Source organism: Salminus brasiliensis, chromosome 23 (assembly GCF_030463535.1).
Source record: "Salminus brasiliensis chromosome 23, fSalBra1.hap2, whole genome shotgun sequence".
Taxonomy (NCBI): Eukaryota; Metazoa; Chordata; class Actinopteri; order Characiformes; family Bryconidae; genus Salminus; species Salminus brasiliensis.
The window spans coordinates 25,126,085-25,141,549 of NC_132900.1; the positions used below are offsets into that span (position 1 = coordinate 25,126,085).

At 39.9% G+C, this 15,465-nt stretch overlaps 1 protein-coding gene across 1 annotated transcript in view; it reads right to left on the reverse strand.

Annotated features, from left to right (window-relative positions):
* LOC140546186 (clathrin coat assembly protein AP180-like) overlaps nt 1–15,465 on the reverse strand; it is a 55,343-nt gene that overhangs the window by 22,520 nt on the left and 17,358 nt on the right. The window contains exons 2-10 of the mRNA XM_072669399.1: nt 12,197–12,339; nt 11,317–11,392; nt 10,456–10,558; nt 9,506–9,599; nt 9,165–9,276; nt 8,929–9,035; nt 7,904–7,945; nt 1,859–1,920; nt 128–133 (exon numbers count right to left, since the gene is read on the reverse strand). Of these exons, the coding sequence (XP_072525500.1) occupies nt 128–133; nt 1,859–1,920; nt 7,904–7,945; nt 8,929–9,035; nt 9,165–9,276; nt 9,506–9,599; nt 10,456–10,558; nt 11,317–11,392; nt 12,197–12,339 (745 nt within the window). The remainder of the gene's footprint in view (nt 1–127; nt 134–1,858; nt 1,921–7,903; nt 7,946–8,928; nt 9,036–9,164; nt 9,277–9,505; nt 9,600–10,455; nt 10,559–11,316; nt 11,393–12,196; nt 12,340–15,465) is intronic.

The following is a 15,465-nucleotide window of genomic DNA, read 5'->3' on the forward strand; positions in this document are numbered from 1 at the left end:
AAGTTCAAGAACTAAATCCATAGAATTGTAAAGTGAACATCACAACAATAAAGAAAAGAAAAGTTCACAATGGAAAGAGAAATCCTCAAACACATCCATTCCCATATGAATGCCATTAAATACTTACTCATCCCTGTTAACAAAAGACAGGGGAGGGGAAATGTTAATTCAACATACATTTCTATTAATATCTCAGTATACATTACTGACAGTCAATAATAGAGTAAAGAGTACTGTAAAGACAGAGGGAGTGTACTAGAAAGACCCTCCTCCTGTTCAGATACTCTATATCTAGAAACTTTTATCTCTTTAATCCCAAGAGTACTCAGCATCACTGAACCCAACGGTATGCGGAACCTCTAATCTAAAGAGTACCAGGCTCAACTGAACCCAACAGCACCCAGCATCTCTAATCCCAACTGTACTCAGCACTACTGAACCCAACAGCACCCAGCATCTCTAATTTCAACCTTGCTCAGCAATACTGAACCCACCAGTACCCAGTACTCCAAGAGTACTCAGCACTACTGAATCCTGTAGTGCTCAGCATCTCTAATCCCAACATGTTCTCAGCACTACTTAACCCAACAGTACTCAGCATCTCTATCATCAACTATACTCAGCAACACTGAATCCAACGATAGCCAGCATCTCTAATCCCAATACTGAACTTAACAGTACCAGAATCTTTATTATCATAAGTACACCACTGAACCCAATATTACTCAGCATCAATAATCCTAACTGTACTTAGTATTTCTAATGTCAGGAGAACTCCCCCAATAAACCCAACAGTATCCATTATACATAATCCAAAAAGTATTCAACACCACTATACCCAAGAGTACCCAGCATCTCTAATCCCAACTGTACTAAGCACCACTGAATCCAACGATAGCCAGCATCTCTAATCCCAATGCTGAACTTAACAGTACCAGAATCTTTATTATCATAAGTACTCAGCACCACTGAACCCAATATTACTCAGCATCAATAATCCTAACTCTACTCAGCACCAATAAAACCCAAGAGTACCCAGCAGCATTAACCATAAAAATTACTTAAGACCCCGAAACTCAACTGTTTCCATCATCTCCAGTCCCAAGAGCATCCAGTACCTTTAATCCCAATAGGACCCAGCATCACTAATCTCAAAAATACTCAGCACTCCAGAACCCAACTGTACTCAGCATCTTTAATCTCATGAATACCCCCCCCCCCCCAATAAACCCAACAGGATCCAGAATCTCGATTCCCAACTGTACTCACTGAACCCAAAAGTACTCAGCATCACTAACCATGAAAATAATTAACCCCAATGACCCCAATAGTACACACAATCTTTACTCCCAGGAGTACTCAGCATATCTAATCCCAACTGTACTTAGTATTTCTAACGTCAAGAACTCCCCCAAGTATTTCTAATGTCAAGAACTCCCCCAATAAACCCAACAGTATCCATTATACATAATCCAAAAAGTATTCAACACCACTATACCCAAGAGTGCCCAGCATCTCTAATCTTAACTGTACTAAGCACCACTGACACCACTGACACTAAACCATGACCAACTGCAGTACGATTTCCCTAAAACAACCAGCATCCCTACACTAAATATGCCTGCCTAAACTCACCAGTACCAAGCACTAATAAACTCAATCGTATCCAGCATCTCGAATCCCAAGAGCACTCAACACCACTAAGCCCAACCATATCCAGCATACCTCATCAGTGTTAATAACAACCAAAAATGAACAACAATAATCAACTTCCTTCCACCCAAGACTCCCAAACCCGGCAGTGCCCAGTACTCTGCTTCTAGGCCCTATTCACATATCTAAAATCAGCATTACTTACCCCCTCTTTCCTTCCAGGGTGTTCAGATGTGTTTCCAGAGACTCCAGCAGACTCTCAGGGGCCTATAAATATATAACAAACAGTCATGTTAACACAGCAAGCTAAAACCCCAAAGTCCTGCAATCCTACAGGTGTAAAGAACGAGGCAAAATGCAGAATGATAACCCCGTCAACCAGAAGAAAAAGATCCTCACATTTCTGAAACCTAAATGCTAGTTTGACTGCATTCGGTAGTGAATCGTGGAACATCAGACGGTGATAATATGAGGAGAGCAGATGCCATCCCATAAAATCCTGTGCTTCTTCATTCTGCTTCTAAATTCCCCTGCACTACACGCTGTAGTGTTTTCTGCACTAATGCCATCAGTGTATTCCCAAGCGCCCGACTGAGACAATACAGTTAGAGCCTGGAAACACCAAAATGTGCAGCACAGGGGTGTTCATTCAGGGCCGTTTTTGAGAAACACTGATCTCAACATCTTGCAAATGCACCTGCCGAATGTTCCCCATGCTCTAGTCCAGAATCCCACGATGCACTGCGGCATGCTTGGTCATGCATTCAGGCACATCAGAGCTACAAAGCTTCTCATTAGCTGGACAAATCGCAGGATCACAGATGAATACATGCCATGCATTTCCAGCTATACGGAATCAAATAAGGACACCAAGGTTCTTATCTCCCAGACTCTACATAGAACGACACTGAATAAACCCGGCAACAAAGCTCCTCAAAAAGGTTCCGGGCAAACAATCTATTTAGAGGTGCTTTGGACACTGCCTGTTCGCAAGCGACCCTGTAAAGTGGAGGCCAAAGGTGGCCTGTAATTGCTTTCACTATTGGCTTTTTCCACACAGTGGGGTTTCATGTGGAGGACGATAAAACTGAGGTTCCAAAACTGAGATTCTCTACACTCCACAAGCATGTTCCCAAGGTACAACCAATGTAAAGTTTCCACCATGATCCTTAAGGTTCCAAATATTATTTCAACACATACAGGGACCTCCACTGCCCTTAAATTTCCAATGCAACCAATGAGTCATGTTCAGAGTACACATTCCAGACTTTAGTTTCAAGGTACAGTATTTGCACATATTTCCATTTCAACATGTTGAAATTACCACCCTTTTCTACACAGCCCCATCATTTCTACCAAAGTTTGGAAGATTCTACAATGACAGGTATAGTAAAGCAGCCATTTTTAGGATTGTGTTGCATATCTCTTGCATGGAATGACTGTTTGAAGTCTGCAAGCATCACCTTGCATCACCAGGTGCTAAGTACCTTCTCTGGTGATGCTTTTCCAAGCCTCTAATGCAGCCATCTTCAGCTCTTGCTTTGTTTCGGGGCTTTGTGTTATTATGAATTTAACTAGGTTGACTGGCAAGGATTTCCTTTTTTTTTTTTTTGAAAAACACCAGTGGTTCCTTCGGGAGCAGTACGGTCGGGCTCATCTTGCTGTAGGATGAAGCGCTGCCCAAGACGTTTGGAGGCATTTAGTGAACCCTGAGAGGACAAGATGGTCCTGTACACCTCAGAATTCATTGTGCTGCTGCCTGCAGCAGTTACAGCATTGATATAGATAAGTGTGCCAGTATCTCTGGCAAACATACATACCAGAGTCATGGCACCTCACCACCATGCTTTGGAACATTGGCAGTCTGTTCTTTGCTCTTGCCATCACTCTGATATGGGTCAATACACTTTTTTCTAGGCTCTTTTAAAATGTAATTTTTTTCTGAAGATTAGTGAGGATTCTTTGACCGTCAGTGGAGGTCTTTCTTGGCCTACTGGTCCCTTTGTGATCAGTGACCTCACCACTCTTTCTTCTTATTAATATTGTACACTGCTAATGTTGGTGGTTTTCTTCTTGTTTTATAGCCTCATAGTAGCTTCTTTGACATTCACTGGCACAGTCCTTGTCCTCATGTTGAACAATGGCAAAATCCAATGGCACCTCCAAAAGTGATTGAAAGCTTAAAAGCAAGCCTAAATATCTTATGCCTACACTAATGAAGCTATGGAACACATCTGAGTAATCATGAACATCTGAAATGAGGGGGACTGTGTTTTAAAAAGTAATTTCAACACAATGAAACCAAGATATATACAAATACCCTTAAATTAAGGTCTGAAATGTGTACTTTAATAATGTCTAATCAAGGAAAAATCTGTCCCAAACATTATGGAGGGGACTATATACCAATTACGGATCTGCGGATCAATTATCTGTTTGGCAAACTGAACCCAGACTAGAGTGTTACTTTGGCACAGAATTGGCACATCCATGCAGGTTTCCACCAGCACAGGCTGGACACTGACCAAAACCCAGTTCAATTCGACCGCCAACTCGCAGCATCCGAGCATGCGTTCGGGGAAAGCCATCAAACCAACCCAACACACTTGGGGAACAATCCCTAAACCTGTCCGCAGAGCTTCCACAACCTCAAAACCCCATTAGCTTTGGTGCATTAGAGAATAGAGCCAGTATGTTTAGTACACATACATTTCAACTTAACTGCTGTGGGCTGTTTGCTTACAACTGTAAGCCTGGCAATATATACTGTATAAAAACTTACCTCTGGAAACTTATGAAACATGTGTTGTGAGGATAAACACAGTGTTCTGTGTTTATCCTCATAGGTTCTAAAGTAGGACCTGACTGATATATGAAAGTAATATGGTTAATACCAACTTCAGTGGGCTAAATGTTCTACTAGCAAACAATATCTGCATTATACTTCTTAATATCATATATATATAAGAAGGTCAGTTCTAAGGACAACTGTGACACTCAAACACCTGGAATTCACAGTCAAATAATATAGTAATTGGTTTCTGGTTACTATTTTTTTAATTAAAATAAATTTAGTTTAGTTTTTATCATAAAATATTATATTTGTGTTTGTTATAACATTTTTCACATGCTAAAGATTAGGTCTCACTTCATTTTACATTCTTTTTCTAGTGTTTTGTAATCCAATGGTGGTATTTGATGATATTTCAGTGGTTTGGTTTTGGGTTCCTTAGTGGTACATCTGTTTAAGGTTTTGCCCTGTAGTCAGGATATTGTTCAAATCCTGGTAATTCTGTATTCAAAAAACGGTGAAATACTTCCACCAGCTAACTAACATTAGTCAGGCCCTACTCGGAAGTTTTCTTTTGCCTGGGAATTTAGAAATATAGCAAATGTGTGTAAACTGAAATCTTGCATATATAGATATCTCAACCCTAAAATGCATGAGCAGTTCTCCAAACACATACATCTCAATTAGTTAGCAACCCGGCACTAAACAAGGAAGTGCTCTATGTTCAGCCATAATAGCAACAAAAGTACCAAAGAATATTCAAATATTTGGTTACATTTTTAATATTTTGTGGAATTGTGGTATTTGAGGTATGCTTGAATGAGGGTTTGGGTCACTAACGACTCAAGGTATACAGGGTTGTAATGGTTGTGGAAACCCTACTGATGATGCAAACACTGGGCCTGAAGCAGCTGGTCTAGGCCACATCTTCCCCTGCAAGCGCTGATTCTCTGCCCCGTTACACTTCAGTTGCATCCACGTTCATTAGGGAAGAGAGAGCTGGTGTGCAGTTCTGTTTTTCGCTAGCACTATCTGTCTGTCTCTCGCTCTCTCTCTTTTTCTCTCATCACGGCTGCGTTTCCTCGAAAAGCTGTGTGCACTACACTCTACTCACACTCTCAGCCTGTGTGATCAATCTGCACCTCTGCAACAAGAACACAGGGCACGTTATCAAACCGTCAATTGTCAGAGCGGCGGCGGCCGCCATTGACTGAAGTTGGCTGAATGGAGAACGGAATGGATCCATGAACACGTTTCCCTCCAGTGGTGTAAGGTCTGAAATGGTGGATTTAATGTGACTAACTGGACCCCCCCTTAAGTTGTCACATAAACTACGTAAAAAAGGGTTTTCTTTGACTAACTACCGCTCATCAACGGCCACATGTTGCAATTAAAATAGTTTGCCTAGCTAGCACACAGAAACATACCTAAAACACTTAGCTAGTGTCTTAAGTAGGTGCACGGTCACTAACTACCCCTACCTATTCAACTTTTGTCTATACGGTTGCATGGTTGGCCTCAGAGTCTGTCTTGGATATATGGAGCATATTCAACGTTGACACTTTTATCTATACTACATACTAATTAAAAAATAGTCAGTATTCGTTTTAGTGTGCAATTGGAACGCACCCATTTAGCTAGCTATATAAAAGTAGGTATGACTAACCATCTCTCATTACCGGCCACATGTTGCTGTTAGCAAGGTTGGCCACAGAGTAAGTATCTTGGATATTTGAGTATACTCAACTTTAACACTTCTATCTATACTGCAAAAAACTCAACAACTAGTCAGTATTAGTAATTAGTATGAAATTGGGACGTACCCACTAAGCTAGCTACATAATAGTATACTCTGACTAAACAGAGAAAACGCTTAGTCAGCTACATTAATGCCAGCCACTATAACCTAGTTTTGCACACTAGCTTGTGTATTTTTCTCACTACTACTGGGAAATAGTGTTTTCCTATTAAGCCTATCCACCTTATTCCGCCATGCCCACTTTCAAGGGTTTCTTTTGTGTTAGAAATTCCGGTCATTTTCTTTTTAAAGGTTTATGGTCGTATTAAAAGTGAATGCAGTCTGAAGCTACTGATGTGGACACAGATCATTAAGGGCCATAAAGTGGTTAGCCGTGCTAACCCAACATTCAAACAGTGTTTCTCAATCCTGATCCTGGAGGCACACTACCTTCACATTTTAGTGGATTCCTGACTTTAACTACTAACACCCCTGCAAGTCTGAAATGAGCTGATGAGTTTAATCAGGTTTGTTGGGAGCAGAGGAAGCACTAAAGGACCAGGTAGTTAGTATAGTCAACTAGCTTCCCACACAACACAACATGATCAGAGTTTTGTGGGGTGCCACATCCAAAGAACACGTCTACTCTAACGCAATTAAATTGTTTATTATTTTTACATTTTATCAGATTTTTACCCCATTTTCTGCCCAATTTAGACCACCAATTACCCATCACATTACATCTCCCATCACACACAATGCCCCCAACACTAGTAAGGGGTGGGCCAACATGCGGACACGCAGTCAAGTCGCTCATGTTTTGAACCACCTCCCCGGTGATCCTGCCCACCCCGATGCAACATCACTGGCCAACCAACACACCTAGAGGGAATACCCGGCGCATACCCTGCGCATACCCTGCGCATACCCGACTTCGCCAGTGACAGCCAGCACCACACCATAGCAATGAGAGCACCATCTACCCACCCTGGAAAGACCCTCAGTACCCACCCTTGGCTACCGATGGCTAGCAGCATGACCAAGATTTGAACCAGCGATCCTCTGATCATAGTGACAGTGGCTTTGTCCGCTGGAACCCTCGGGGCCCACAAGAAAACTCGATTATGAGGCTCCAGCAACACGGACGTGTTGGGTATTTGTGTGATTACTGGGTAAAACGTTAGCCTAAAAGCTATTTTAGCCATCAGCCTCACTAGCACCCAATGATTCCGCATATGTTTATTATCACTATGATTGTACTCTACATCAATAGATTCGCTGTCGCACCGGACGTTCTAACACAAGTAAGTAAACAAAAATGGCCACCCTCATTGTTTCATGGAAAATAAGGTGAATAGACACTGCTATAACAACAAAGTTTGACATACTGGGCTATTTGAATACGCCAACCTCTATCTACTATCACTTTGTAAGTAGTAGTGGATCCATTGTAGTGGATTTCTAGACTCTGTCCAGTTCCAAAGAATGAGAACATGATGACCAGAAAACTGTGAATGGATGTCTGTGATCGAAAGTCGAAACTGACTCTACGTTTTCTGAAAGCTGAGAAAGGGTTTCTGGGATTTGTAGGCTGAGACACCACTACACATGCAACACCACGTTAAAGGACACCACAACACTGACATGCTATGTTAGTACTTTTATGAAGAGAATGGCAATGAAAGCAAATTAAAGACAAAATAAAGGTAGAATCGCTGTACCTGAGTAAGTTCCGGGATATCGTTCTTGTCAATTCCGACTTGCTGTTGAGAGAAAAGGATGCTGTTATTTTACATAGCTGTTTCCATTAAACAAGTGTCTTTCTAACTGAATGAATAGTAAATGAATATCTGGGGAGCATAAAATTTTGGAAATTCATAATTACAATTATGGGACATTCGGCCATGGTTAAGCCATACAAAGACAGCTTTAGTGACACAATCCTGTTTCTGAGTTCTGCATAGAATTCCGTTGACCGCATGGATTTGGGTTTGCTTGGACATGCACCGTCAACTGTGGGACTTTAAATAGGCTGGTGTTTGCAATCCCTGATCATGTCCAATCAATGACATTTGACACAGGTGGACTCCAATTAAGCTGTTGATACATCTCACTTTTGGGTGTCATTTTAAAGGGTGTGCACACTTGTGCACATATCGCTGCCCAATGAAAAACATGTATCTTTAAATGACCTGGAATAAACTCTTATTTTACCTTGATTTAATTTAAGAACAGTTTTGCCCTCTATTGTAAAGTCACCATTTTGCAATATGACATTTTACTAGGGCTGGGCAATATGACAATATTTTATGATACCGTGCTACATTTTTGTAATTAGTTACAAACAATTAACTAGTTACATTTTAACAAAAATCACTGTACTAAATATGGGAGAATATTTGCATAGTAGTTTTCAAAAATCTTTGGCCACTGATGCATTTTGTCTGCGATCATGTATATAGAAATTAATACCATGTATTGTGAAAATGTCTTTAAATATAATGATATAATATATTTTTTCCAAATTGCCCACCTCTACATTTGCCATTTTTCCATAAATTAGAACAAATGTCTAAAACCCTGCTATAAAACCCTGTTATTGTGGGCTATTTTGTGTAAAATATTATGACAAAAAATTACTACATCTATTGTAAAATAAGTCGTAACGCAATAATACGTGAAAAAGGTGTGCATGATGGGGTGTGCAGACTTTATGGCTTGACGGTATGCCTCTACAGTGTGTTACCTCTGCTATTTTGAGGAACTCTGAAACTCTGGTCATTCTTGTCAGGAATCTTTTGTAGATTTCCAAAGCATCTTTGCATTGTCCCTTTTTCATCTGGAAAAATTTCTCTATATAAAACAAACAGACAAACAAATAGTTAGTCTTTACTATTTGCTGTACTTTCAACAAAAGTGGCCCACTAACTGTCATTTAGAAACAGCTGAGTCTGTCTTAATGGAGGAAGAATAGGGCCTTGCCAAGAAGATTAATGATCCCATCATTGTAGCAGGCGTACAACTTGATCAGATCCTTGAAGAGCAATAGAAAGGCTGCATTGATCACCCCATTGACGAGGTCTTTTGGATGGACCTGAAAACACAGCGTATTAGAACATGGTGTAGTCACACCCATAAGGCATTCATATCAGATGGGAAATTATTCTCATTCTAAAAAAAAAAAACAACAAGCACTGACTGTTGCATAAAACAGCCTACACATGTGTGTCACAGTGACATCATGGAAATGTGTTTGTCCTAGGCAACTGGGAACGCTTTAAACTCTGAGGAAATTGGTTAATAATGACAGGAAACAGACTCACGTCAAACTCCAGCAGGGCATCGATCTGACTCTGCAGGGTGGGCATGCCTTTCAAAAGCTTATCTGTAGTCATCGTCCTCATCACACCATCAGCCCTAAGATACACACACACACACACACACAGTCCATTAGACAGCTTTCCATTAGGCAGTATTTTAGCAGCTGTGCTGCCGGTCAAAGGTTTTAGAACACCCCCAGTTGCATGACCCAGGCACGCCTGCTTTTCGTGTTCCACCATCTTAGCAACCACTATTCCCACTGACACTCCACCTGTCAAACCTGCATCTCCACGTCTCTTCACAGTTGAAACTGAGACTAGGTCCAGTTTTAAGCTGTGCTACAAGGTGCTGTCATGTGAGCTGCCTATCTCACAAGCTGTTCTGTTGACTCTCAGAAACTTATATTCTGATGCTGTTGTGGATTTTGGTCTGTCAGACCTCTCCCTGTACCTGATCTCTTCAGTTTCATCCAGTTTCCAAGAGTCTTCTGATGGTGTAAGAAACTGTATTTTTATGGCTTTATTTGTACTTTGGCCTATCTGTAAGTGTCTTTTTGTAGACGTTATAACAGCAGTCTGGATGTGCAATGCTGTGTAAATACTGTGGTAGAGTGCAGTAACACAGCCTGTTCCAGCACTGCTTTTATATGGACAATGGGTTTGTAAATTGTAAATAGTTTACATTCATTTTTAAAATTTAATTCCATTGCTACAGACCAGGTGTAAGTTGTTAACCACTGACTTGTTGTTTTGGTTTTTTTAAGAATTTTCATTTACATTTTTTAGTTTTTAGTTCGTTTTATTGAAACGTGAGTACCAGTTCTGCAGACAGAAACACCTTGTTGATCAGAGAGATCAACAGGGAATGGCCAAACTGTAGAAAGGCTAGAACTATAGATACAACTATATAACTCTGTATGGTAAATTGTGTACAAATAGTCGGGTACACCCACCCTTTCTTCACTCTGCCAAAGTCGAACGCCATCTGTCTGTAAGCGAAGGCTTTCTCATTCAGATATCTGCTGTAGCGCCTGATAAAGGTGGACATGTCATAGCCTGAAAGACACAGGAAACAGACCATCAGACCTCTACTGAATGTATATTCAGTATATAAACATAGTGATATAAATATATACAAATATATAAATCGATTTAGTATATAAATTTACTCAAAACTGTGCACTACCATTTTTAAGACTTGTATGTGTATAGTATAAAAGTATAAGTATAAACGTGACTTAAATGTGTAAATATTCTAATCTGCTAATCTGGTGTGACTTTATTTTCAAATAATTTCAAATAAAACATGTAGAAATGTTGAATTGATGAATCCAGAATGATTACCAGAGCTTTAGATAATTCCAATGGCTGACAAACTAGATTGTTAGTTGACCTTGTCTTGATGAGGTCAGCTAATATTACAAAGTAGATATTGCAATATTATATTATTATTATAATATTGGAAGCTATTAAATTGTTTTTTTTTTTTAGATGTTTTTAGTTTTATTAGCTATTTAAATAAATTGGTCATTTTTACTATTTGGACATTGTTTAGATTTTAAAAAATTATAGAATATTCCTAGGTGGTTTCTATGGATATGCTAAGTGGTTGCTCAAGTGCTGCTATGTGGTTGCTAATTGTCTCAAACTGCCAGTGAATTGTCTGTAATTTTCAAATCCTCACTGTATACATGACTGTTATAGAACTAGTTTAATCACAGTGAGTTTAATTTATCAGCTGTTCTGCAGTAAGTGAGTGAGGCTGATAAAGTTAAGCTGGCATGCTGCTAAAGCTAACAGCTATAGTCACTTACCGTGAGAGCCAGTCTTGTCCAAAAAGTTACTGAGGTTAAAGAGGGTATTCCTGGAGGCAAGAAACTGGATGAATCTCTGAAACGAAGATGAAAATATATTAAAGATTACTTTACACAGATTGCACATGCACAACTCAGTGTGTTGTTTGGTGTGGTCAGAGTGGTCAGAGACACGGCAGGAGTTTTACAAGTCTAAAAGTATCCAGACACCCCTTCTGATTAGGTGACTCCTACCTTGTTTGGCATAAAGCATATATCAAAAATCAATACCATTAATGATTCAGTAGCCTCTTTGAATTAGTCAGTATATAATATAAAATATTCAGTAACTACCATGAAGTATTCAGTAACTTCTATGAATTAGTCAGTATCTAATATGAATTTCGGTGGCCGAGAAGGGCAAAACTAAATTACAAAAAAAAGCACCAAGCAAATTTACAAGAGGTGATACACTTTTACCAGCACCATAACAAATTTGACCAGCTCTGAAACACATTTACGTGCTAAACTTTTATCAGCTCTGAAACAAATTTACAAGATACATGTTTACCAACTCTGAAATACGATGTATCAGCACCAAACTAATTTACAAGACATTAAACATTTTTATCATCTCTGAAGCAAATTCATGTGACACAGTTTTACCAACTCCAAAACAAATTTCTGTGATAGACTTTTACTAGTTCTAAAAACAAAATTACGTGATAAAAGTTTACCAACTCTGAAACAAATTTACAAGATGTAAAACATTTTTACCAGCTCAGAAACAATTCAGTAGAAAATTCAGTAACAAGAATGTCTAGAAAATTTGATAATATCTATACTGAATGTATGTATGTTTGCTTAGCCCACTTGGGGTACAGGTGGAGTAATTCCTCACCTCATTGCCATGGACCATGAGATGGTGTGTGGTGACCAAAGCTTTGAAGACAACGACCCAGCTGGCGTTCCCTGCCCTCTCGAACAGCGTGTCGGCCATCTGCGGGATGTTCACATTAGACTCCTGCGTCGCCTGGATCAAATCTATAAAGGAGAAGAAAGAAAGAAACAAGAGCTCAAAATCAAAACAAACTGCCTTGCATTTAGTGATCATTATCTGATGAGTCAGATCAGAAGTAGCAGAAGCTGATAAGTGCTGAGGCATTTGCTGAACTCTAGACAAGCAGAGTGTTTCGGTGATGATGGTCTACTACACTAAAACGACTGCATTTTACTGCTTTTATAACCCCTAGCACTAATGCACATTTCTCTGTAGCGCTGATCCAGGTGAGTCTAGTCTCAATTTCTACAGTTTATAGTTTAGGCTTATGTATCACTATCCACAGATACATACATCAACAATGTCGGATATTGACATCGGTCCACAATTGTCCATATTGATGCATTCTTGGTCATGGTTCTCAAAGTGGGGATCAGGGATCCCTAGGGTTCAATGATATATAGCCAGGGGGTCGGAATTTGTATCCTATATGACCTAAGTCACTTTGCCCAAAATCAAACTGTGATGACTAGACAACCGGGTCAGAGCATGTCCAAAACTGGGGTGTTCCCGGTATGCAGTGGTTAATACTACCAAAAGTAATCTAAAAGGAAGCACAGCTGGTTAACAGGCAACAAGGCTTCTTGGTGCTCCTGGAGGCCCCATAAGTTACAGGACTTAAAGGTGTGCCAGATACCATGCCTCAGCAGGTCAGATCTGATTTGGCAGCATAAGAGGGACCATATTAGACAGATGGTTTTATTTTATGGTTGATCAGTGCATATGATAGGGATGTCACAATCAGGTTATTTTGCCCCCGATCCAATCTGAGTCTCTTAATGCTGAGTATCAGCCGATATCGATACGATTTTTGTTTTTATAAATTGTTTGTATAAATAATACAGCCACACAGTTTAGATAAGATTTGCTGCTGATTAATATTGACATAATGAGATAGTATTTTTTTTTAAATGAGTAACATAATGAGACATTTTGGACTAGATGATTTAGTTTAGTAGACACTTTTCTCAAAATGACTGTTTTATCATGTGTTTAATATCTTATAATGCAGTCTGACTCTCCTCCCTGACCAATCAGCTCCCATCTCATTTAACACACTGCTAAAACAGATAAAACTGAGCGTTTCAGTGATAGTTTTATAAAGGTTCAGATATTACTAGTTCCACTGTAAAATAGCTCCACACTGCAGGCTCTCAACTTTTTTTTTTTAACCTCCTGAGAACGTCTGCACTTCTGTCAGCTTGCACTGAGACCACCAGATTGCGCTCTGAACACAGTGGTTAAAACAAAGACTGGATTGGGATTAAAATAGCCGCTCCCTGATCCATTAAAATATGCCTTTGACCCCAATCACGATCCACTAAATAAGATTGAGACATCCCTAGGATTTTTAATTTGGCTTTCTGTCTGTATGGTCAAAAGAACAAAAGAACATACTGGAGCAATAGGCCTACCACCTACACACACACAGACACAGACTATTCAACAGTGTCCTTCACACACACAAGCACACACACACAGGAAGAGATGGCAGAGTAATTTTCTGCTAAAAGAGATGAGACAGCAGGCGTAGCACAGAGAGAGCCCCGCCAGAATCAGAGATCAATCTATTCTACATAATTCCTCGTAAACTCGTCCTACTTGTCTCCTAACTGTGCTCTGCAGTGCGGCCCAGGAGAGGACATTCACATTTATGGCATTTAGCTGACGCTCTTATCCAGAGCAACTTACAAGGTTACTCGTATTACAGCGGTGGGCCAATGTAGTGTTAGGAGTCTTGCCCAAGGACTCTTATTGATGTAGCGCAGCAAAGTCACCCAGACCGGGAATCGAACCCCAGCCGTCTACATGGTGTGGTAGCTCAGTGGCAGGTAGTGGTGTTATCTGTTGCGACACACCAGGACAGGCTCTGAGACGGTATTCTGTTCAAATGTCTTAGCGTAGCACACATTTATAGGTACAGCTCTCTAAATAAGACTGTATATAGCATTTCAAAATAATATTTGGATACTCCAGCCACATTTGATGGTAAAAAAAAGAGGTACACTCTTAAAAGGGTTGTTCAGGGTTAATACATGTTAACCAATATTCCCAATTCAAGGGCTTTTCAAGTACCAGAAAACAAAAAATTCCAGTACCAAAGATTTGATGACAGGAATATTTAGTCCACGCTAGTAGCTGAAAGACTGTCCGCTAGCTAGTTAACAATGTAATGCATGGTCATATGAAATACGGGCAGCGATTGGTCATGTGAAAAAGTATGCTACTGTAAAAGCTTGTGTTTTATATTATTATATAAAATGACGACAGGAGCTCATTACAATATTTTCCATGACTTTCCATGAAGTTTGCTATTTTTCATGGACTATTCAGTACTGGATTTCAGCATGTTTATTTGCCATGACTTTCCAGGTTTTCCAGGACCCGTACGAACCCTGTTGTTTAAATGAAGGCAGAACCATAAAAACTCACAAAACCACTTCACTGCTGAAATGGTTCTTTGTCTGGGTATATGCTTCTCTACAAACAAGGAAAAGGGTTCTTTAAAGAATCCTTCCAAAATGCTTTTGCTGTATATAAAGCCACAACATTTTCTAGTCTATCTGGTCTCCAGTGTCTCCTCGTGCAGCCCTACTGGGAATGATGTCACACCTAAGTTGACCATGTTCCAGTAAAACATTCAGATCATTGCAAACTATTTCAAAACATTTCCAAAAAACAGTTTGGAGTTTACCAAGCATTTGCCAGTGTTTTATAGTAAATCTAACCAAAATATGTCCCATTTTTAATGTCCCAGGCTAGCTGTGTTAGCACTGTCCCAGACTAAGACTGTTAGCATTGTCTCAGTTTAGCACTGTTAGCGACACCAGTTGACAACAATTCATTACACAGTATTTTGCACATCTAAACAGCATGGAAACACATCCGGAGAGAGAAGCCGGACAGTACTGTGTGAACGACTTGTGTGAACGATGACTTAATGATACACAAATAGACAGAAGTGCTAAGAAATGGTGTAATGCTCCTGTTGATATCCTCTAGATGTGCAGTGCGGCCATCTTGGATTTTGAAATCGTGGGTTGGTGACTTTCCAAATTGGAAATCCGACATTACACAGTTCAGAGCCGAGCTAGACTTTATCTAGAGTT